Source organism: Sinohyriopsis cumingii, chromosome 18, assembly GCF_028554795.1.
Source record: "Sinohyriopsis cumingii isolate HCF-2022 chromosome 18, ASM2855479v2, whole genome shotgun sequence".
Taxonomy (NCBI): domain Eukaryota; kingdom Metazoa; phylum Mollusca; class Bivalvia; order Unionida; family Unionidae; genus Sinohyriopsis; species Sinohyriopsis cumingii.
In genome coordinates this window covers 32,874,231-32,898,094 of record NC_142978.1, presented here as the reverse complement: position 1 = coordinate 32,898,094, position 23,864 = coordinate 32,874,231, and the positions used below count along the sequence as shown (strand labels likewise).

At 34.8% G+C, this 23,864-nt stretch overlaps 1 protein-coding gene across 4 annotated transcripts in view; it reads right to left on the bottom strand.

Annotated features, from left to right (window-relative positions):
• LOC149776338 (transmembrane protein 198-like) overlaps window positions 1-23,864 on the bottom strand; it is a 102,441-nt gene that overhangs the window by 13,521 nt on the left and 65,056 nt on the right. For 2 of the 4 annotated variants that reach the window (XM_089942854.1, XM_089942851.1), the window contains exons 2-4: window positions 7,591-7,880; window positions 5,850-6,413; window positions 3,009-3,139 (exon numbers count right to left, since the gene is read on the bottom strand). In XM_089942854.1, coding sequence (XP_089798980.1) covers window positions 3,009-3,139; window positions 5,850-6,413; window positions 7,591-7,819 — 924 coding nt within the window. In that variant the 5' untranslated portion in view covers window positions 7,820-7,880. Of the gene's footprint in view, window positions 1-3,008; window positions 3,140-5,849; window positions 6,414-7,590; window positions 7,881-10,542; window positions 10,659-17,659; window positions 17,891-23,864 lie in introns of those variants that run through there. The other 2 variants (XM_089942853.1, XM_089942855.1) reach the window with 2 other exon arrangements.

The window sequence follows — 23,864 nt, the reverse complement described above, 5'->3', positions numbered from 1 at the left end:
ATGCAATAACTGATTCTGATCTATGCAGTTTGTAGTTGAACTCAGTTTATCAGTGAGTATATACATTTATAGTAGACTTGTATGAAGCATATACAGTTTTTGACTTTGTTTAATTCAATAATCAGTTTATAAATTAGAGACTTTCATCACTCAAATGCTTGAATCACATTGCAAGAATACATGTACACATAACACTGACCATTCCTGTAAATACTAGTATAACTAGTGTGTGTGTCCGTGAGTGGGTGATTTTGATTTTGATTTTTGATGTAGTTTAAACAATTTTTCAGTGATGCCACTACAATGTCTGCAGTGTGGCAGTTTACTGGATGTGTAACATGGTAGCATCATGCCATCGATATGTAGCATCATGTCCCACCCAGTCATATTATCCTGACAACAGGCTGACCAACAAGCAATACAGCTGCTAGTACCATTTTTTTTTTAAGTCTCTGGTATGCATCCGAGGTGACTGCTCTAACCATTTAGGCCACCAGAACAGGCTATACTTTGGCATACAGTATGAGAGTAGTCACTCAACACTGTAAAATAAGTTATTGCTGATTTGTTGGTTTCAACAACATTTTTCCAGCACATGATAGGCTATACACTGTGGCCAGTATAACTGGTAGAGGAAGAACCTGGAAAACTGTGGTATGAACCACTGATCCACAGGAAGTTACTGGCAAGCTTTCTCACATACCAACATTGGCTGAGTCCAAGACTCAAACCGACACAGACTGAGGGGAGACAGCAGTGATTGGTAAAGGTGAGCACTTCAGACCATGCAGCCACCTGGGACTCCTTTTATAAAAAAGTAATCAAATCATCCTTGCAAAGCACCAATGTGATGGCCCCTTTCCAAAACTCAGCAAGAAGTCCAATGCAGCACACAAAAATTAGTAAGCAGTCCAATGCAGCATACAAACAAATCAGCAAGAAGTCCAATGCAGCATGCAAAAATCTGCAATAATTCCTATGCAGCACATAAAAATCAATAAGAAGTCCAATGCAGAGTACAAAAATCAGCATGAAGCCATATGAAGCATACAAAAATCAGCAAGCAGTCCAGTGCAGTAGCATACAGAAATCAGCCAGAAATCCAATGCAGTAATCAAAAATCAGCAAGAAGTCCAATGCAACAGCATACAAAAATCAGCAAGAAGTCCAATGCAGCATACTAAAATCAGCAAGAAGTCAAATGCAGCAGTATATAAAAATCAGCAAGAAGTCTAATGCAGCATACCAAAATATACAAAAATCAGAAAGAAGTCCAATGCAGCATACCAAAATATATAAAAATCAGCAAGAAGTCCAATGTAGCATACCAAAATATACAAAAATCAGCAAGAAGTCCAATGCAGCATACCAAAATATACAAATATCAGCAAGAAGTCCAATGCAGCATACCAAAATACACAAAAATCAGCCAGAAATCCAATGCAGCACACCAAAATATACAAAAATCAGCAAGAAGTCAAATTCAGCAGTATACAAAAACCAGCAAGAAATCCAATGCAGCATACAAAACTCTGCAAGAAATCCAATGCAGCATACAGAAATCAGCAAGAAATCCTACGCAGCAAATAAAAATCAACAATAAGTCCAATACAACATACAAAAATCAGCAAGAATTTCAATACAGCAATACAAAACTCAGCAAGAAGTCCAATGCAGCACACAAAAATTAGTAAGCAGTCCAATGCAGCATACAAACAAATCAGCAAGAAGTCCAATGCAGCATGCAAAAATCTGCAATAGTTCCTATGCAGCACATAAAAATCAACAAGAAGTCCAATGCAGAGTACAAAAATCAGCATGAAGCCATACGAAGCATACAAAAATCAGCAAGCAGTCCAGTGCAGTAGCATACAGAAATCAGCCAGAAATCCAATGCAGTAATCAAAAATCAGCAAGAAGTCCAATGCAACAGCATACAAAAATCAGCAAATCCAATGCAACAGCATACAAAAATCAGCAAGAAGTCCAATGCAGCATACTAAAATCAGCAAGAAGTCAAATGCAGCAGTATATAAAAATCAGCAAGAAGTCCAATGCAGCATACCAAAATATATAAAAATCAGCAAGAAGTCCAATGCAGCATACCAAAATATACAAAAATCAGCAAGAAGTCCAATGCAGCATACCAAAATATACAAAAATCAGCAAGAAGTCCAATGCAGCATACCAAAATATACAAAAATCTGCAAGAAGTCCAATGCAGCATACCAAAATATACAAAAATCAGCAAGAAGTCCAATGCAGCATACCAAAATATATAAAAATCAGCAAGAAGTCCAATGCAGCATACCAAAATATACAAAAATCAGCAAGAAGTCCAATGCAGCATACCAAAATATACAAAAATCAGCAAGAAGTCCAATGCAGCATACCAAAATACACAAAAATCAGCCAGAAATCCAATGCAGCATACCAAAATATACAAAAATCTGCAAGAAGTCAAATTCAGCAGAATACAAAAATCAGCAAGAAATCCAATGCAGCATACAAAATTCAGCAAGAAATCCAATGCAGTATACAGAAATCAGCAAGAAATCCTATGCAGCAAATAAAAATCAACAATAAGTCCAACACAACATACAAAAATCAGCAAGAATTTCAATACAGCAATACAAAATCAACAAGAAGTGCAATACAGCAATAAAAAAAATCAACAAGAAGTTCAATACAGCATACAAAAATTAGCACATGTGCACTGAAAGGATAAAAATCTTTTTAACATTTCTAGTCAGCTCCTCCATTCTGTGTTTCCACATAATCGTGTCCCACATCAGGTCCAGCTGCAAGCAACATAGAGCTTGATCCGATGTGACATAAAATGCATGCAGATCAGGATATATGTTGTGTTTTCAAATGATTACTGCAAGCAAAATGATCTGCCAGTTAAAATGTGTTGTATAGAGTCGGGAATAATCAACAAACAAGTGACAATTTCTATTCTGCACAGCAAATGCATTACACATACTATTATATCCCTAAATCAATACCTGTGAGATGACATCTCCATTGTAGCGACGTATCTGGTAAAGATGGCGATAACGCGAGTGTTGGGTATCTCTCTTTTCCTTACTACGTGATCTCTGAATTGTGACTTTCTTTGCTCTCTTACTATGAAGCACTGCAAAAAATGGATAAAAAGAACATGTAAATGGCTAAAAACCATTCACAAACATGCACACACACACACACATTATATATTATAATTTATGATGAACCATTTATTATTTTCTAAAAAGCACAATATGCAGAGTTAAAAATAAAAGCATCTCCAAAGCAAAAACTGAGACCATCATTCATACAGCCCAAAACATGTTTCTCAAGGAATATTAAAGCACTCCAAATTTTTAAATGATTTTAATTTCTTATGGAAATTTAACTTTCACCGTTTAATACTTTATTTATCACTGGATAAGTACAAAAGGTGACAGGTACCCCATCAGTAGTGTAATTTAATGAAGAAACAGAAAGTTTAGACTTCTGCATTTTTATGATGATAAAAATGTAGAAGACGAATGTGTTACATTTTAATTTGCTTCATCACTATCCCTATGCAAATCAGCAGGACCGGAAAAGGAAATATTTTCAACAAGTACTGGATAAAAACACCAATTCTACCTTCATGTGCCAATAAAACTCTTGTCCTGGAGGGGCTGATGCTCTATTGATTAAAAAGAAATTCCTTTTTTATTCAATAAAACCATTTCTCCTTTTTAGCTGCTGAGTGTGGAAACCATCGCAGATATTTCCAAAAAACAAGAATTTCAAACTTGCCATTGCTGTAGTCATATTGGATTTAAGGTCAATACTATTTTCTTTAGAACCAATTACATCATTAGAAGTCCTTTAGTTAAAATCCCATGTGAATATGACCATCCCTTTAGGTGTAGCGATGACAAGGTTTTCAAGATGGATACCACTGCAACCATACCAGATGTCAGATCAGATTTATTTTTTCATTTACACCCAATTTTATACAAAGACTTCTGGTGAAAACCCCATTTCTATCAAACTTTACATTTATGAGATGTAGATATAACAATATTTTCAAGTTGGTTGCTATAGTGACCATACTGAATGTCAGACCTGAACCATTTTCACTGACAACCAAATATACATGATAAAAAGTATTTTTTTGGTGAAAACCCCAGGTCAAAATCACTTTTGTTTAGGAATAACAATATCAAGGTTTTCAAGATTGAAGCCATGCTGGTATGGCAATACATGTCTGATTTTTATTTAGTATCAATATGACATCACAAGGTGTCTTTTGGTGAAAACTCAATGTCAATATGACCATCCATGTAAATGAAGTATCAATAAGGTGTTCAAGATGGTCACTGTGGCAACTATATTGAACATTAGATTAACAATTTTTTCATTTCACCCCAACAAGGCAAGAGGTCTTATTTTGAAAAGCAATCAATAACTTTTTGCTACGAAGGAATAGTTATAACCAGATTTTCACGCTGGCTGTTGTGGTGGCCATACTGGATGCAACATCGTCAATGTTTGCATTTAGAACCAAGTAGACATCATAAGAAATCTTTTAATGAAAAGGCCATGTTGATATCACTTTCCATTCAGGAGAGTAATAGAACATGGTTTTAGAATGGTCACCAAAGTGGATATCCTAATGGTACCATTTTTATTTTGGACCAACCAGACATCATAAGAAGTCCTCTGGTAAAACCTGTATGTCAGAATCTCTTTTCATTCAGGAATAGTAGTGATAACAGGATCTTCAAGACAGCTGCCTTGGTGACCACACTGGACATCATTTTCATTTAGGACTCACTAGACAGCTTAAGAATTCTTTTAGAAAAAAACCAGTGTTGATATAACCATCCATTTGGAAGGAATAGCGATAACATTATTTTCATGATGGCAGCTACAGTGGCCATACTAAATGTGTGAGTAGGACAATTTTCATTAGTACTAACAATGCATTTTAAGAAATCATGTGAAAACCCTATGCTGATATGACTTTCCATTTAGGAGAAGAAGCAATCACAAAAGACTTGCAAGATTGATGGTGAAGTAGCCATACTGGATGTGTGCAATTTTTCACACTTTAATTAAGAGACAAACATCATGCAAAATGTTAAAATGCAATCATTAACTTAAAAAAAGTGAACAATTTCAGTGTGATAACTGCTGAGTGCAACATCTGCTGAATCTGGTCAAAAGAAAAATTGTGGATAAATCAGTATGATGCTACCTTACAAAGGATGGAATATCTGCACAAAAAAAGTTCTTTAATTTTACATGTCAAATTTGCATACATGTACTCACTTTTTTTAAAACTTAACATTCTATGGAATGAATGGGGTAGATGGATGGATTTAACCATATTTATCAGCATACCTAGTAAGAACCAATCTGATGTCAATCAAAATGTGTTCGCACCATCAAATTCTCATAAATTCAAGAAAAGTGGAGCATTTATTATGAGTAAAATTTGCACAAAATTAATAGGAGGTGAGGTAATGGAAATTCTACTCATCCTAAAAAGGATTGGCATGAATTCAATGCGCTTACAAATTCTTGTTGAAAAATTATCCTGATTACATTTTTATGATGAATTTATCCAAAACAAGTGGAAAGAAATGGAAGAGGACAAGTGGGGAAAATAATGCATGAAAGAAAAGGAATTTGTTTGCTATGCTATTTAAACTAGAAAAGATTGTTGTTGTTGTAGGGTTTAACACCATTTTTCAGCACACGATAGGCTATACATGGCGGCCAGTATTATTGGTGGAGGAAGAACTCAGGAAAACCCCGGAAAGAACCACCAACCCACAAGAAGCTAACTAGAAAAGAGAACATACCATCCTGGTGGTGATAGCCCTGTCCAGTTATCTTCCACTGTGTGATACTGCCCACCAGGAAACAAAATGGCCAGCATCCAAGAATAATCCAAGAATACCAACACAATGAGTCTGAGTATTCTCCTTTCACTCGCTCCCACACATAATGCATTAGCAAAAACTTCTCAATAAAGAAGTCCAAACATGAAATCATCAACAGTCCTCCAAATATACTAGTCCCAAGTATTGTAAATGATTTTTGGAATTTCAGTGTTAAAAGAGCAAAGATTACACCAACTCCAATTAAAATACTAATTGGAATCCATTTAGTCTGTGGATGATAAAATAGTTCCAGGTTGATTAACACACCCATTCCAAACGATATTCCCAAATTAAACCCTGTAAGGAATAGTCCCAAATATTGCACAAGCATAGTAAGAAGTCCACACAAAACCCCAGCACCAAGAGAAATCCCAATAACAGCTGCCATGGACAGCGTTTTCTCTTCAAGACAAATTAAGTACACTAGCACCGAACCAAAGATGAATCCTGTCAGGAACATCACAGCTTTGAAGAAACGATATCCTGAAATAAAAGGCAGAAGTTGCAGTCAAAACTGAAATTCAAAGAAATATAACTGTTTACCAAAAGTCATAATAAAATATAATGTACAAAATAAAAAATGGGTACTGGGCTAAAACTGAAAAAAGGGTACTGGGCTAAAATTTAAAAGGGTACTGGGCTAAAACAGGGAACACTGTGCATGTGAGCACTTAAGTGATTAAATCTCTGAAATGTTTATGTTAATTTCTCGATCTGACATAAAACTGAGTCATAAAACCTCTTCATTTTTCTGCAAGCTCTACCAATCCACTATCATCTGTCTGTCAATTGTTGTTATTCAAAATTCCAACATGCCATTAACCTGAGCTATTACATAATGACATTTGTATGCCAAGATGCTAAGCTGAGTGAAGAGGACATCCGTAAAGTAACAGACACTTAGACACATTGCACTATATATATATATATATATATATATATATATATATATATATATATATATATATATATATATTCATAATTATGTTATTTGTCATCCAATTTTGTGAAATGTTTACTGTCAATCAAAAATATATTCCCATTCAAGATATACAATTATCAGAAGAAAAACTGACATTTAAAAAAAATGCTATCCAAATGAAAAGGTATGCTTATCTTTGTTCTGGTTATTTGAAAAATAGTCAGTATATTAAAAGCATGACCTTTATCAAGCATGATCTTTATTAAGCATGATTTTTATCTAGCTTGACATTTATTAAGCATGACCTTTATCTAGCATGACCTTCATCCAGTATGACTTTTTATCAAGCATGGCCTTTATCTAGCATGACCTTTATCTAGGATGACTTTCATCCAGTATGACCTTTATCTAGCATGACCTTTCTTTTAAGTTCTGAACTGATTCAAGAAAACACTGCATAGCTTCTGATTACTAACAATGAGATGAGGAATATTTCATTAAAGGATTTCTAGTTATCTTTCTAAAGACATGAATGCCATCTGTTGTAATCGAATCAATTCCTTGAAAACAACCTGAAATAACAGAATTCTTTTTATTTTTTTCAGTCCAGTGAGAGCAAGATTTGTTCTTTTCTTTGGCATTATGTAAAGCAAGTTTGTACAAGAAAAGAATATCCAAAAATGAATCAAATACTGATGACTGATAACAACAGATGTAAGAATTAATTAAAAAACCTACCAAAGAAAGTGTATATGATCCCGAAAATAAAACACATGGAGCAGATGACAGTGGTGGCAATATCATAATCATAATCAATGGTGTGACATGTATCTGACACTGCTGTTCCCTCTGTGGTGATGGTGGTGGTGGCAGTGGTGTTCTCCACATCAATGTTGTATGTTATTCCAGCAGAAGTGTTAAGAAGATCCCAATCTGTGTGATTTATTATGTCACTGGAGGCAGCCATTTTGTCTAGCTTCCTCTCAAAGATCCATGAAAAGCTCAGACTATGGCTTGGTTACAAACTCCTAAAAACAAAAAAAACAAATATAGAAATTATTAAATTTATAATTAAATATTATTAGTTTAAAATTATCCCTTGCTTCTAAAAGTCAAAAATTATACATTCCAATTAATGAATATATATACTGCAACTCTCTTTGAAATCAAAAAGATGTGTATGCAAAGTTCCCTCAATCACAAAATGTGCTATAAAAAAAAAAATTGTTTCTGCAGGCCCGAAAACATTAAAAGTCGACAACATACCCACATATGAAATATTCTGTCCAAAATGTCACCTGGAAAAATGTTTAGTTTTCCAACACAGAGACCGTCAGAAAGAAACTGCTTCAGTATTGTCTCACTAGAAATCTCTTTATCTCCCACTATATGTCCTCAAAAAACCCCAAGGTATGAGACTACTGAACTGAACAATAGAAAGATTCAAATTTCTTGGCTCTCTTTTTTTCAGCTCTTTGTTGACTTCAAGGAAATAAAATACAAAGGTAATTATTTTAAGAAGAATGAATAGCGGTTGTTTTGATGTGTACACTGCAAGGTATAAAATATCATTCACTATGAATCTGTGGCGACTTACATACTTCAAGTTTTTGGTCTCTAAAAGCACTAAATGACATCAACTGTCACAAAACAACTAGGAAATGTTGGTTGGCTGGTTGGTTGGTATTTAACAGTACTTAATACAAAACTGGCTATAGCACAAAGACAAAAGAGGAGCCAAGTGCATTTCCCAATTACACAAAGTGGCAGCCACCTGAATGAAGCCTGGATATGTATGAAATCCATAGCAAAAATCAAACAACTAGCAATGAACTCATCAGGTAGCCTAGAGAAATTCAATTCATTTTTATACAACAATGAAAATATGCAAGGACCATATACAAACATTTTACAGTGAGTGGAAAAAACTTCGTAAAAAATGATGGATCTGAAAATTTTTGGTTCAGAACAATCAGGACTTTCATATTTTATCTCACTATAATTCATATTTTATCTCACTATAATGTATGCAATACTTAATTCATGTGACATATGTAAATTACATTTTTATGAGCTATTACTTGATCCCACAAGTCCTGCAAAAAGAAAAACAAGTACAGTACTCCTGCAGTTCAAATACAAGCGCATAATTCATTGTGAATACCTAACACTCAAATAAATTTGACCCAAAAACTAAATTATTAGTCACATCAGGCAAAATGTTTCCAATGTTCATGACTTAAACGTCATTGATTGCAACACAAAATAATAATTATTGCTGACTGGCATATAAATATTTGTAAATATGATGCTACTGTATTGGCCTGAATTAGATCTAATATAAATGGCAAGTAAGGTCCACAGAAACACAGTGTATGTGTGTGTGTGTCTATATATATATATATATATATCGACACACATAATCACATTTGCACATGCACCATGTGGGAGCCATGGTAGATCAATTGGTATATTGCCCGACTCGTAATCCATGGGTTATGCAATCAATAACCATCCTGGCCGACTCAAGTCGGCTGCCTCAGTTTGTCCTTGGCAAAATTCACTTAGCCATTTCTTTGGCAAGATATATCCAATAAATTGCTGAAAAGCGCCATCATAAACCATCCAGCCAACAAAAAGACTTATTGGGAAAAAAGCGGTCTTGACCATGATTGCTTAACCAGCTGGCAGACTAGAATCAAGAAATAATGACTTCAAAGGAGGTATCTATTTCAACAGATCAATACCTGTATTCAATGCTGCAATTTGGAATAATACCAGCACATACCATCATGCGTATATTATGTACAAAATATGCAACAATGAAAAGACATATTTATTTACTGAAACTGATACCGGTACCAATTTAATTATTTCATTTCCAACATGGTGAATAAAAAAAATCTGACTTGGTACACCAAATGCACTCTGCTGACATGGTACAATAGCATGCAAGCAATTCATTCAACCATTTGCTACGCACCCATGTCATGACAATGAAATGTTATTTTATACAGAACGTTGCTGTTGGGGGCACATGCAGGCCTCAAAAGATAGACCTATTGTGCAAGAAAAATACCTTTTCTTCACTGCGCATTTTAAAGTAAGACACAACAGCTTCATGCTAGAGTTATTATTTTCCACAAATGAAATATACCATGATCTGCTACAGCATTATACAACTGCACTCAGTTCCCATCTGATGCACATATGTACAAAACTAAACATATGTGCCTTGCTCCATCATGTCAACAAAAAGAACGACTTTGATATGGCATAATACAGAAAGACCGTATGGCTGACACATGTTCATGCACCATATCTAAAAAATTCTTTCCTTTGACTCAGAAGAAAAATAACACCAATGTGGTTCATGTTTATACTGCATTCCCAATTGTAGGCTTTCCAGATACTGTTTGTATCTTTACTATGCAAATGGCATAGTTGAGATTTATAATTGGGTGCATCAAAACTTATCAACACAATGATGTGAACAAAAACTTAAATAGTTCTGATCTGGATGTCAAATACGGAATAAAAATTCTCATTGTACCCCCAAATCAAACAAATAGGTGTAAGATAACAAAGCAAATAAAATGCTCATCAATTAATTGCAGTATGCTTTGTCTGTCATCATACATCCTACACACAAAATAAAATAAAGAAAAGTTACAGGGATGAAAAAATTACCTTGTTTTCCCTGTATGACATGTCATACTAATATACAACAGTATTACAGATGATGACTGTTCAAATTCGGCTCTGTAAATATTACATGCACTGAATGAACAAGTTGAATCCAAGCCAGACGTCTGGGAATGAATGGATGAATATAGGACACACTCAATATGCACTATCAATACAAAATCCGTAAACTGTCTGGTTCTATTTCTACATATTGTCAAGCCTAAATGGTTCAATACATTTACTGAAAACACATGTCCAATTCTGTGGTGGTTAGACCCATTGTTCATGCATTACTGATTCCAAATACAGCAACAGCATTCATTACATTGACTTTGTTTAACTAATTTTATTGATAACTTTTCTGCTGATTAAACAAATTTAAAAACATAATGTGCAAAATCTAAGATGAATTTCAAGATCAGTATCAGAACTTGTTAAACGTCTGACAGCTACTCTAGGTAGGTATTAACTGCCTTACCATCACTGTCGGTATGTGAGTTTCTACTGTTTGTGAAAATTCTGTTAACTGTCACTTGTAATCTTTTTTTAAATCAGTTCTCAAACTGTCATTAAAAAATTTACATATATGATAATATCTACAATTTGGAGTGACTTATTCTGTCATTTTAATTCTATTTTGGTTAGTGTGAATTTGAGAGGTCAATAAAGTGATTCTTAAAGAAAATGTTCTAGATTTTGACATGTATGGTATTTCTCCTCAATACATGTATGCAAGGGGGTGGGGGGATGGGGGGGCAGTCACAATAATTCATTTGAAAACTGGGGGTGGGCTTCTCACAGGATATTGTATTCCAAACACCCAAATACTGAGACATGCTAATTCCAGACTTGTTACAGGGTAGGGTGGTCTTATCAAAGGACAATGCTTTTGAAATATAAAAATTTGCTAAATTTTATTAAAGTATTGGGTGGTCTGATCTTCACGAATGAGCTTACCACTGGAAGAAAAACAAAGAAAAAAACCAATATAAAAGTCTGCTTTTTTTGATAACTCAAAAGTTTAAGTTGAATTAGTCTTTTTCACTACAAAATAAATAATTACAATTTAGCTACTAACTCTGGCATGTGCAACCTATGGCTGGTAAGCTGTATCCAACATGTGACCTGGTTTTACTGACTTATTTTTTATCATACAGTCTGGCTTTAATAATTTCTATCCAGCCCACAGCCTGAAGGAAGTTGCACGTGCCTGTGCTAACTAATGAGGCCATTTTTTTTCTTCAAAATACAATAAATAATCTCTTAGGAAAATTTTACCTTTCTTACAGTTTTGACTGACACTTTATATGATAACCTAGAGGCATATACGATAACATCAATTTTCCTGTGCAAATCATTGCTGAAATCAATTCCCATTTATAAAACTAATCAAATTAGCCAGAAAGAATTTCACCAGTGGCAATGCCATTGGAAAAAAAATGTTTCTTAACATAACAAAGACACAGACTATCTTTATTCCAGGTCTGTAGAAAATGTGGGCCAGTTGAACAAAGGAATAAAACTGATCAATACCTTTTTTCATCAGCTGTGGACAAACTGTGTCAATGGGTGAAATAGATTACAAATACCCCCTCCCCCCCCCGTAATAATAGTAATTAAAGTATTCATGATACTGATATAATTCTAGGTACAAGAAACAGTCATAAACTTAGTAACAAAAACAAGTAAAACCAAGTTTTGTACAACTTAACAAATAATTTAATTATCTAAGATATAAAATGAAAATTTATGAGGAGCTTATATTATTATGAATTGAATCCAAAATATTCTTAAAGTTCTATTCAAGACCAAAAGAATCAAATGTTCTGAATGAATTTCAAATCCTCAAATGTACTAGTCTGCAACAGTTCTTATGTACCATAGTGGCACTGTCCAGAACCCCTTTGAATAAGTTCACAATATTCCAAGAATAATATTTAAGTCCAATGAGCACTTTGTAATTCCAATGAATAATCCAAACAAATGTTTCCTCAAGTAGTATCTAAATGCAACCTACAGTATCTCTGCAGGCCGATGTTACAACAAGAATACAAGATAACTGACCAGACCTATCAACTTCTATACATGCAAAAAGGGTGAAAACATATTTTGCTCCTATTTGCTATGTGAAATTTTGCAAATAATCCACATCATAAAAGAACCCAACTGATTTAACTTACCCAATGGGAAATAGCTTCATTTTTAAAATAACCCACCTGACTGACCTAATCCAATGGGAAATATCCACAAACCTGGAAATATGTTTTATTATATGAAACTTATATTTATAGACCCTATGCAATCTACATGTACTCTCAATATCTTAAAATAGAATCTATATCCATATAAAACATTTAGCTATAGATAATCACTACAATTTACAGTCATGAATAACAATTACCAAAAAATAGCACTGTTAAAATTATAAAAGAAATATGAATAACAGTTTTGTATTAAACAATGCTTTAATTATCCAATATTTCCATGATATTAACTTATTTACTAAGTCTGATCAAATCTGGGTCTGAAATACCATTACTACAATGCTAAAAACTTAATCCAATCATATGCAAAATCAACTCAAAATCACGTTTATAAATCTTGCTCATGATCAACTTATTTTGATAATATAAGCCTATATATTAGACGTTGAATTCAGATACAATGATTAGGGGAAAAAATACTGAATATTGTAAATCTGTGTGCAATTTTTCAGTGGAATTCCATGCATTATAGATGAACTGAATGCCACGACAGCATGATAGTAAACAGTGTTGATACCCTATTCATCATATACCGTAGACATGAATACATGTATATGTGCCAATGAGTTCTCTCAAGAAAGTAAAATACTGCAAAACCTCACATTAACGCGACCCCGATATTAATGCGATCCAATTTTGTGGACCCCAATTATCGTGTTATATCGGGGTTCCACTGTACTTACAGAGTATGATCAATATCTGGTAATAATAATGGTTGCTATGGGGTTTGACAAATCCAGATACATGACACTGGATTAATATCAGTGGATCTTACTCATGACAGCAAGAGTATTTTTGATGATTTAAATCTACATGTATTTATCAAGTTTAATCAAAATTAGATCAGAAATAGTCCCTTGAGAGTTAAGTCCAGTTACATGATATCCATGGATCTTGCTCATGATCAAATCCAAGCATGATCATGACCACATAAGGCAATATTCCAAGTTTTACAGAAATTGGATCATGACCACATAAGGCAATATTCCAAGTTTTACAGAAATTGGATCATGACCACATAAGGCAATATTCCAAGTTTTACAGAAATTGGATCATAACCACATAAGGCAATATTCCAAGTTTTACAGAAATTGGATCATGACCACATAAGGCAATATTCTAATTTTACAGAAATTGGATCATAACCACATAAGGCAATATTCTAAGTTTTACAGAAATTGGATCATGACCACATAAGGCAATATTCCAAGTTTTACAGAAATTGGATCATGACCACATAAGGCAATATTCCAATTTTACAGAAACTGGATCATAACCACATAAGGCAATATTCCAATTTTACAGAAATTGGATCATAACCACGTAAGGCAATATTCTAAGTTTTACAGAAATCGGATCATAACCACATAAGGCAATATTCCAAGTTTTACAGAAATTGGATCATGACCACATAAGGCAATATTCCAAGTTTTACAGAAATTGGATCATAACCACATAAGGCAATATTCCAAGTTTTACAGAAATTGGATCATAACTACATAAGGCAATATTCCAATTTTACAGAAATTGGATCATAACCACATAAGGCAATATTCTAAGTTTTACAGAAATCGGATCATGACCACATAAGGCAATATTCCAAGTTTTACAGAAATTGAATCATGACCACATAAGGCAATATTCCAAGTTTTACAGAAATTGGATCATGACCACATAAGGCAATATTCCAAGTTTTACAGAAATTGGATCATGACCACATAAGGCAATATACCAAGTTTTACAGAAATTGGATCATGACCACATAAGGCAATATTCCAAGTTTTGCAGAAATTGGATCATGACCACATAAGGCAATATACCAAGTTTTACAGAAATTGGATCATGACCACATAAGGCAATATTCCAAGTTTTACAGAAATTGGATCATGACCACATAAGGCAATATTCCAAGTTTTGCAGAAATTGGAGCATGACCACATAAGGCAATATTCCAAGTTTTACAGAAATTGGATCATGACCACATAAGGCAATATTCCAAGTTTTACAGAAATTGGATCATGACCACATAAGGCAATATTCCAAGTTTTACAGAAATTGGATCATGACCACATAAGGCAATATTCCAAGTTTTGCAGAAATTGGAGCATGACCACATAAGGCAATATTCCAAGTTTTACAGAAATTGGATCATGACCACATAAGGCAATATTCCAAGTTTTACAGAAATTGGATCTTAACCACATAAGGCAATATTCCATGTTTTGCAGAAATTGGAGCATGACCACATAAGGCAATATTCCAAGTTTTACAGAAATTGGATCATGACCACATAAGGCAATATTCCAAGTTTTACAGAAATTGGAGCATGACCACATAAGGCAATATTCCAAGTTTTACAGAAATTGGATCTTAGAAATTTGAAGCAACTTTCCTTCACGTATTACAAACCTGGCAGAAATATAAAAAATAACTCTAGATTTAATACATGTCACGTCCAGTACTGACTGTGGAGCAGATCAGGTCTTACTCTGGTTATACAAGTCTTTAATAATGTCTAAACTTGACTATGGCATGGCTGTGTATGGATCAGCTCGTTAATTCTTACCATGCAAATGCTTGGTCCGATTCAGTCGGGGTCATTGTCTGGAAAGATTTAGAACTTCCCACTCGGAAGTCACTATGTTGCAGCAAAAATCAACCATAACTTTATCTTACGCAAAACTGAACTGGCTCTTCAGTTCACTACCGAAATGTCCAAATAACAAAATTCTTGTATGCACAGAAACAAGACTGCATTCTACTTTTTGGCATGTATATTGATTCAAATAAAGCAAAAATCCATGTTTGAAATACCACAATCTTCTATCTTCAAAAATCACCACCTTAGTTATCAAAAGCCCACAGATAGTAATATCTGTTATCTTTGCCAATTAAATAACTCCACAAGAATCCCATCAAGTTTCAATGTAAATTCAATGAAATATGAGACTCTTATTACGATAATTAGGCATACAAGGCTGGAGTAGCCATTTCAACTTACCCTAAGCCCTTCTCCAGAAACTTCTCCCTGAAAGCCTACCTGTTAGTATGGCAGATTTAACAGAGACATGATTTGCTCTAAAATCTGAAAGAATTATTATGTACAGTCACATTAAAGTTAATGAAATGGTACATAAAGCAGCCCAAGCTGCCCACCGTGCAGTCACTAATTTCTAAATGGAAGATTCCATATAATGACTTTAAAGGGGCCCCGAGTGGCCGAGTGGTCTAAAGCGCTCTCTGTTACAGATCACTGCCATCTCACCTCTGTCTGCGTCGGTTCAAGTCTCAGACTCGGCTAATGTGGGTATGTGAGAAAAGTGGCCAGTAGCTTATCGTGGGTCGGTGGTTCTTTCCGGGGTTTTCCCGGGTTCTTCCTCCACCATTAATACTGGCCGCCATGTATAGCCTATCGTGTGCTGAAAAATGGCGTTAAACCCTACAACAACAATGACTTTAAATATTATTTCAATCAACAGATTCTATACACTTGGAAATAAATGCAGAATGAAAAAGTCCACTCAAAGCTTTGAAAAACATTGACAACCCATTAATATTCAAGACATTACAGGAAAATTATTTGTTCATACAACCACTGGATCAAAATCAGAACAAGTATAGATTTGTGTTAATCACTACATGATAGTAATACTAATCACATGATCCGAGAAAAATAAATGTATAAAATAGTCACACTAATCATATAATCAGAGAAAAATAAATGTATAAAACAGTCACACTAATCACATGATCTGAGAAAAATAAATATAAAATTGTCACACTAATTACATGATCTGAGAAAAATAAATGCATAAAATAGTCACACTAATCACATGATAAGAAACAAAGCAACCTATACGTATAACAAGCTGTGCTAATCACATGATCTAAATCAGGCCAATATATAAAGAAAAAAGAGCTATGCCAATTATATGATCTGTGTGTGTGTGATTTGGATTGATTTTTAATGTAGCTTTAACAATTTTTCAGTCATATTGCTATGATGTCTGCAGTGTGGCAGTTTATAGTGACTAACCTTATAATGCTGAGTGTTTTAAGTGAGGCAGTTATTTAAGTACCATTTTATAAGTCTTTGGTATGACTCGGCCGAGGTTTGAACCTGTGACTTCCTGAATCTGAGGTGGACACTCTAAACACTAAGCCACCAGGGCAGTCACCAGTGTGTACTAATTTTTAAATATGATTATTGTAACATATGCATTTATTATGCAAGCCCAGACTGTTAAAATCTGGGACCAATGTAATTTAAAAGTCCTTGCATACACATATACATATACAAACACAGGGCCATCACAAGTTTGCCAAAGATGAAATAGTACCCCAGGTGAGCATCACCTTTGGTACCCACCACCCTTGGAATAAAAAGAACATGCTCTGCAAAATGGCATCCCAGAGAGTTGCCCCTATCACATGCCCCTTACAATAGCCCAATATGTGTGGATACATATACAGATGGCAGTGAGATGGCAATGATCAAATAAAGACCACTCAGGCTCCACATATACATGTATATATGTGTGTGTGTATGTGCAATATAGTGTTGTATACTTGCACACACACAAACACACGTCTGTGTGTGTGTGTGTAATATAGTGGTATACCATATATATATATATATATATATATATATATATATATATATATATATATATATATATATATATATATATATATATATATATATATATATGATACCACCATATTACAATATATATATATATATATATATATGGTATACCACTATATTAGACACACACACACACACAGACATGTGTGTGTGTGTGTATGTATGTGTGTGTGTGTGCATGTGTGCGTGTGTGTGTGTAGTGATATACTTGCAAGTTGCTCTGTCATGATTAAAACTTGAATCCATGTCCAAATATGGAATAAAACTTACATCCTACACAAAAGAACAAAATCAAGACCAGACACATGTCTCTAGTTAATCCTGAATTAGGTGAACAGAAGCTCATATCTGTGAATTGCTGTGTTCCATGTTTTTTCTCCAATAAAATGACTCATGCACACCTATCAACATTTTGTGTATCATCTGCTACATGTATGTAGCCTGTTAGCTTTATTTAAGGGACTGACAAGTGCTCCACTTTCCACACTACATTTAGCCTCCTGTGGATTTGAGTGAAGAACACACTACTACCTTTAGGCCATGATGCTTCTGATAAGGACTGCCACCAATCAATCCATCAAAACCTTCCAATTTACCATCATGTTACTTGTAAATGTAAAGTTGGAAAATAAAACACAAACCTGTTCTGAATGATATTACCACATTAAACAAATTAAAAGTTTTTATTTCAGTTACCTTTATGAACACTCCCAAGTAACCATGCATTAGGAAACCTAAAAAGACTGACTAATCATCCCTTTTGTCAAGACTCATTGTAATTTATGTAATTATGAGATATTTATTTAAAAAAATGTATTGAGTGTATTACATAAAATTTATTACATAAAATATTAAACAAACACAAAACACTGAAATTTGAAATAAATTTCAATTTTTTTTCTAATTCCACATAATGAAAATCTACTCTATATCCATGTAAATAACAGACCCCCCCCCACCAGTGTTTATTGTATACAGGGTTAAATACTAAATATCATAAGCTGCTTGCATCACATGGCATACTGTTTCATTCTACAAATCTTCAAAATGTACTGTCTGATGACACTACATCTACATTAAGCAAGTTGGTGTTGTGTACCCTATTAAGTGCCCACCCCCAACTAAGTGGTCTAAAGTACTTCCCTTTACTGACCACTGCCATCTCACCTCTGTCCACTTTAGTTTGAGTCTTGGGTTAGGCCAGTATGGGTAAGAAAGCTGCCAATAGCTTCCTGTGGGTCAGTGGTTATGACTAAGTTTTCCACTAGTTATACTGGCCACCATGTATTGTCTGTCTTGTGTTGAGAAATAGCCTTAAACCCCAAAACAACATTAACAATGTACCTTATCACCTACTGACCACCTTGCTACAGCATCATATACACTTACATACAAAGTCTTGACCAACTACAAACAACACAGACTCTGATCAGGGCAAATGTTGTTTGTTCTACTGATTACTCCTGATAAATGGGATAGACTCTGATCTGTCCATGTGTTGTGCGGTGGCAGAACTTGGTATATACTGTGTGCTGTTGTACAAGGTTCATAAGCAAGTATATATGGTATGTATAATTGCTGACATAAAATTGGGAATTTCCCAAAAATACTCCATCCCATTTTAAATTAACTGCAATTTGCTTTGTTGAATCTTGAGTACAAATATTACTGCACATATTCTGCTAAAGATTTGGAGCAGTATGCTGCAACTATTCTGCAAACACTTTGTAAAGGTAAATGTGCAAAGACAATAAAGCATTTTCTGCAACTGTTCTGCAAACCCTTTGCAATGGTAAATGCACAATGACAATAAAGCATTTTCTGCAACTATTCTGCAAGCACTTTGCAAAGGTAAATGTGCAAAGACAATAAAGCATTTTCTGCAACTGTTCTGCAAACCCTTTGCAATGGTAAATGTACAATGACAATAAAGCATTTTCTGCAACTATTCTGCAAGCACTTTGCAAAGGTAAATGTGCAAAGACAATAAAGCATTTTCTGCAACTATTCTGCAAGCACTTTGCAATGGTAAATGTGCAAAGACAATAAAGCATTTTCTGCAAATATCTGCTGGAAATATTTTGTAAAGAGTCAGTGGGCATCATCATTTACATAAAGCAATCCTTTTGCTACAAACCCAGCTGTGAGTAATCTGGAAAGATTCTGTAGGATCTAAGCTCCATATATTTTGCCAGCTATAAAATAATCTGGGTTAAATACACCCTTCCCCATAAATGTCTTCTTAAGAAATCATGTCCTGAAATACATATTGTGCAATACAGCATCAATAAAAAAGAAATACAAAATGACATGAAGACAAGAAGGAAAGAGAAATTTCAGAATGTACAATACGTCAAAGTCCAACAGCAAACTGCACAGACCCAGATCAGCCATCACGTATTGTACTGGTAGATCTGGGTCTATGGAGTTTGTTAGAGTAATCAATACAACAAACAATATAGACTCTGATCTGGTGGTGCATTATGCTGCAGTAGATCAGGGTCTTTGTTGTTTGTAGTTTGACTCCAGTATAAATGGGTACAGATGGTAAGAGGTTAACACATCAATGAATGATGAGAGGGGATTAGAGGTAGGGTACAAGTAAAAGCCATATGAATAAAGTCCATCTTAAGGAACAAAATCTCACAGGGGCCCCGAGTGGCCGAGTGGTCTAAAGCACTCACTGTTCTGGATCACTGCCATTTCACCTCTGTCTGCATGGGTTCGAGTCAAAGACTCGGCTAGTGTGGGGACATGGGAAAGTCTGCCAGTAGCTTCTCGTGGGTCGGTGGTTCTTCCCTGGGTTTTCCAGGGTTCTTCCTCCACCAGTTATACTGGCCGCCATGTATAGCCTATCTAGTGCTGAAAAATGGCGTTAAACCCTACAACAACAAAATCTCACATATGGACTTAAATGAAATTGTCAATCCAATGCATTAGCCTCATTTCATTGGAAATGTTATGGTAGCCACAACTTTGAATAGCCACATCAGAAACAGTTTGTTTATTACTATCAAAGTGTTTACCTGAATAAAAAAAAAACTATTGTATAATATGTATGCACCTACTGCAGACAAAAAGTATTAAAAAAATTAAAAAATTGTAACATGCATCACTTAAATGGAATGATATCTTACTTGTGCCCCAAAGGACTTTGCAGGAATTCAAGACACGGTTATTTCTCCTTTAGCTACTGAGTGTTGAAACCATCTGTTATTCTTCAGAAAAATTGATTTTTAAATTAGCCACTGTGGCAGTCATACTTGATGTAAGATTGACACCACTTTCATATGAGAAAAACCTGACACCATTAGAAAATATTTGGTGAAACCCCTTTTGATATGAGACCATCTATTCAAGGTTTTCGTTGTGGCAGCCATATTTAAGGTCAGAATGGTACTATTTCCATTCAGAACCAACTCAAAATTACTCTTCTGCTGAAAAACCCATGTTGATATGACATTCCAAATAAAGGAGCAGCAATAACAATATGTTCAAGATGGCTGCCATGGTAGCCACATTGGATGTCAGACTGGTACCAATTTCACTTTGTACAAACTAGACATTCTAAGACATCTGATGAAAAACCTTTGTTGATATGATTTTCCATCATGAAGGAGTAGCAAAAGAATTTTTCAAGATGGCTGCTGTAACTATCAAATGGAATATCACCGTAACACCTTTTTCATTTAGAATCAACTAGACATCACAAAATGTCCTTTAGTGAAAATGCCATGCTGATTTGACAATCCATTCTGGAAGGGTGGCTATAAAAAAAATTAAAATGGCTGCTGTAGTGGCCATATTCAATTTCTAAGTGGAAGCATTTTCAACTAAGACCAACTAAACATCATAGGAAGTCTTATTCACAAACCTGAAAACCACATATCTAGAAGACTTGCCATATGGAAGGATTAGCAATAATATGGCAGCCATTATAACAGAATTTCAGATTGTAATCAATTTTATGTAGTACCAACAAGATATCATAAATAGTCTTTTGTTGTTGTAATGTGGCCTGAAAAATCTATTCAACATTTTCTTGCAGATGAATACTCAAAAATCTATTGTCAGCATGTGAATCTGGAATGCACAAAAGGAAACAAAATCCAGAAACCCAATCAATAAAACATCAACCTTGCTATAAGGCCAGAAAAGGTGGGGGGGGGGATTGGTTTCCCCATTCTTGGGGAAAGCAAACACCAAACAGTGTAAAATTCTTACAGAACAAAGTAGTAGTCAGGCTAGGATCTGATATGGTCTATATAACAGATCAGTAAAACTTATTGAAGCAAAGATGTACACTTTTAACTGAAATAGACTATACACAGTGACACAGCATTTCATAATGTCATGAACGAAATTAAAAATGACTGACTCTGCAATACATCCAAGGTCTGGTCATAAACATAGCTTAAGAAATGATTGCCAGAAAGGACTATTTCACATTCACCAGAGCAAGCATGACTAAACCTACATTATAATGTAGTGTCCACACCTGAATTCTACTAGACTCTTTAGCTTTGTCACCGAAATGCCTTCTTAGTGTCAATTAATTTCTCACCATCCAGCAATACATTATTTTCCATGATTTACTTGGTAAATAAAACTTTACTAAATAACTTTCTGCAATCCCTTTGCTGCCCATGAAGGTATCTGCAAATGGTTTGCCCCTGAGTTTCTTTTGGTTTTGGTTTTGTGGGGTTAACATCATTTTTCATCATAGTCTATATAAGGCACCAGCATACTTGGCTGAAGAAAAATCAGGGAAAAACCAATAACCCACAGGAAGCTACTGGCATTTTATTCTTCAGAAAACCATGTTGGTCAAGCTAAAACTATGGTCAGTGGCAACATGCAAGTGATCTGTAAAGGCAAGTGCCTCTGAACACCTCTTTTGTACAACATATTAACAGAGCCATGGCAGCTCAGTGGTTAGTGTGCTGGACTTGCTACGAAAAGGATGCAGGTTGAAATCCAATAATTAGCTCAACCTGAGTCAGCTACCATGACGGTATGTCCTTGGGCAAAGCAATTTTATCTTGGCACTAAATAACCTGCTTGTGTTGCTGAACTGTAAAGCACTAAACCAAACAAAGCATTTACAAATATTTTTTCAAACTGTGAATTTAAAAAAATATATTTCAAAATTATTCTGCAACTGGATTACAAAAAGATAAATGTAGGGGTGTCACAGTGACATGCAAAATTTGTGATAATGTTTTATTACTAAAAATTTTAAAAGAGTGATAAAATGTAAATGAAAAAAACATGATTGATACATGATAAAGATGAATTAGTACATGTGAGATAGCAAATTCTCCCTGTTTGACCTATGTGGTCAGTCAAGATGTTATCTGGTCACTTAATTATTCAATGATTCATACCTATCTAGGGATCACACTGGCCAACAGTCCAATGGAATCTGTGATATGGCAAAGATGATTGACACATGCAACCCAAATAGTGAAATCTGTGACCTAGAAATTTGTTTCTTAAGGCAGCCCAATAAATACTTTAGTTAAACAGTTGGAATAAGTCTGTACATGTATCTAAATTCAGTTCCCCCAAAGGCATTGAACCCAATATTCTCCCAAATTCCAATCCATTAATAAATACCAATAAAAAAAATCTCCCAAATTCCTCTAATTAAGTACCCAATATTCTCCCAAACTCCTCTAATTAAGTACCCAATATTCTCCCAAATTCCTCTAATTAAGTACCCAATATTCTCCCAAACTCCACTCCAATAATAAGCTACCAGATATTCTCCCAACTTCCACTCCATTAACTCATTAACCCCTGGTACCACATTTATGTGTTGGGAGGTAGTAGCCTACTGCTGAGCTCTGTAGCGTCATGGTCATGCATGATACACTAAAGTGGGTGGTATTATAGAAAAGTAGAGAGATGTAGCTCGACAATGATACCAAATAATCTGGACATTCTAGTTGCACTACAAAATGCAGAGGGAAAAACCTCATTTTTTGGACCAAATATTTTTCCCCCCAAAATTCGCCCATGGTTGGAATCCTATTTTGTCTCCAGATTTTAGACTTTTTGGCCTCAGATGTAAGGCAGACTGGTCTGAACTGCACACAGTTTGTCATTTTCGCCTGAAATGTGAGTAGGATACACATTTTGCTGGCTATTTCTGAATACATCCTAATACATCAACTTTCAAGAGATTTTCCATTAACCTAATGCTTAGTTAGAAACATCATTTTTCATTGGCTATTATTTTGCTCGCACATGAGCAGAAGGGTAGAAGTTGGAGTTATTTTATTTTTTTTGCTTAACGGATCCATCATTTTCGTATCAAGACCACTCTTTATTCCAAATGCCCATCTTTTTGAAAAGGTACAGAAATAGCCAGCAAAATGTGTATCCTACTCACATTTCAGGCGAAAATG